General features: G+C 65.6%; 1 protein-coding gene across 1 annotated transcript in view; it reads left to right on the top strand.

Moving 5' to 3' along the window:
* Nucleotides 1–764, top strand: part of LOC103919662 (prominin-2-like) — a 22108-nt gene that overhangs the window by 3171 nt on the left and 18173 nt on the right. The window contains exons 4-6 of the mRNA XM_009327206.1: nt 108–171; nt 288–447; nt 574–726. Coding sequence (XP_009325481.1) covers nt 108–171; nt 288–447; nt 574–726 — 377 coding nt within the window. The remainder of the gene's footprint in view (nt 1–107; nt 172–287; nt 448–573; nt 727–764) is intronic.

Genomic DNA, 764 nt, shown 5'->3' on the forward strand with positions numbered 1-764 from the left:
TTTGCGGAGATGATTCGCCAGGTTGGGGGGGTCGGGGTGCAGCAGGGGGATCTGGCGCCTGCGGGCAGCCCCAGCCGAGCCGCTCAGCACCCCCTCTTTCCTCGCAGGGCAATGGCACCTTCAACTCCATCCCGGAGCTGGCTGTGGAGAGGATGGCACAGGTCATCCAGGGTGAGTGGGACCACCGGACCGAGCGGGGACACCCTCCATGGGGCAAATCCTAATTTGGGGACATGGGGTGGGATGTGGGGACCATCCACCCCTCCAGCATGGCCTTGGACCCGCAGATCTGCGGGACGAGATGGCCCGCATGACGGAGAAGGTGCAGTCCATCGCCAACAGCTTCCCCCTCCCCGATTACACCCGTCCTGTCAGCGAAGCCCTGGTGAAGGCGGAGGACAGGAGCCAGCCGTACCTCCGGGAGGTGGAGCGCTTCGAGCAGTACAGGTGACACCGGGGAGCATGAAGGGGTGCAGGGGGTGCGGCAGAGATGGGTGCTGAGCCCCCCTCCGAGCCCCAGCTGGTGCATCGGCCCCGTATCTCGAAGCCGTGCCCTGCTGCTCTTTCCTCCAGGTGGATCGCGGGCACGGTGCTGTGCTCCATCATCCTCCTCATCCTTGCCTGCAACGTGACAGGGATGGCCCTGGGGGCGTACGGGCTCTCCAAGCGGGAGGACCCAAGCGACTACGAGTGCCGAGGAGAAGCTGGCGCCAAGTTTCTCCTGGTGTAAGCATCTCTCCAGGTGCTGGGGGGGGGGGGCTGTT

Source organism: Pygoscelis adeliae, unplaced genomic scaffold (assembly GCF_000699105.1).
Source record: "Pygoscelis adeliae isolate BGI_AS28 unplaced genomic scaffold, ASM69910v1 Scaffold187, whole genome shotgun sequence".
NCBI lineage: Eukaryota > Metazoa > Chordata > Aves > Sphenisciformes > Spheniscidae > Pygoscelis > Pygoscelis adeliae.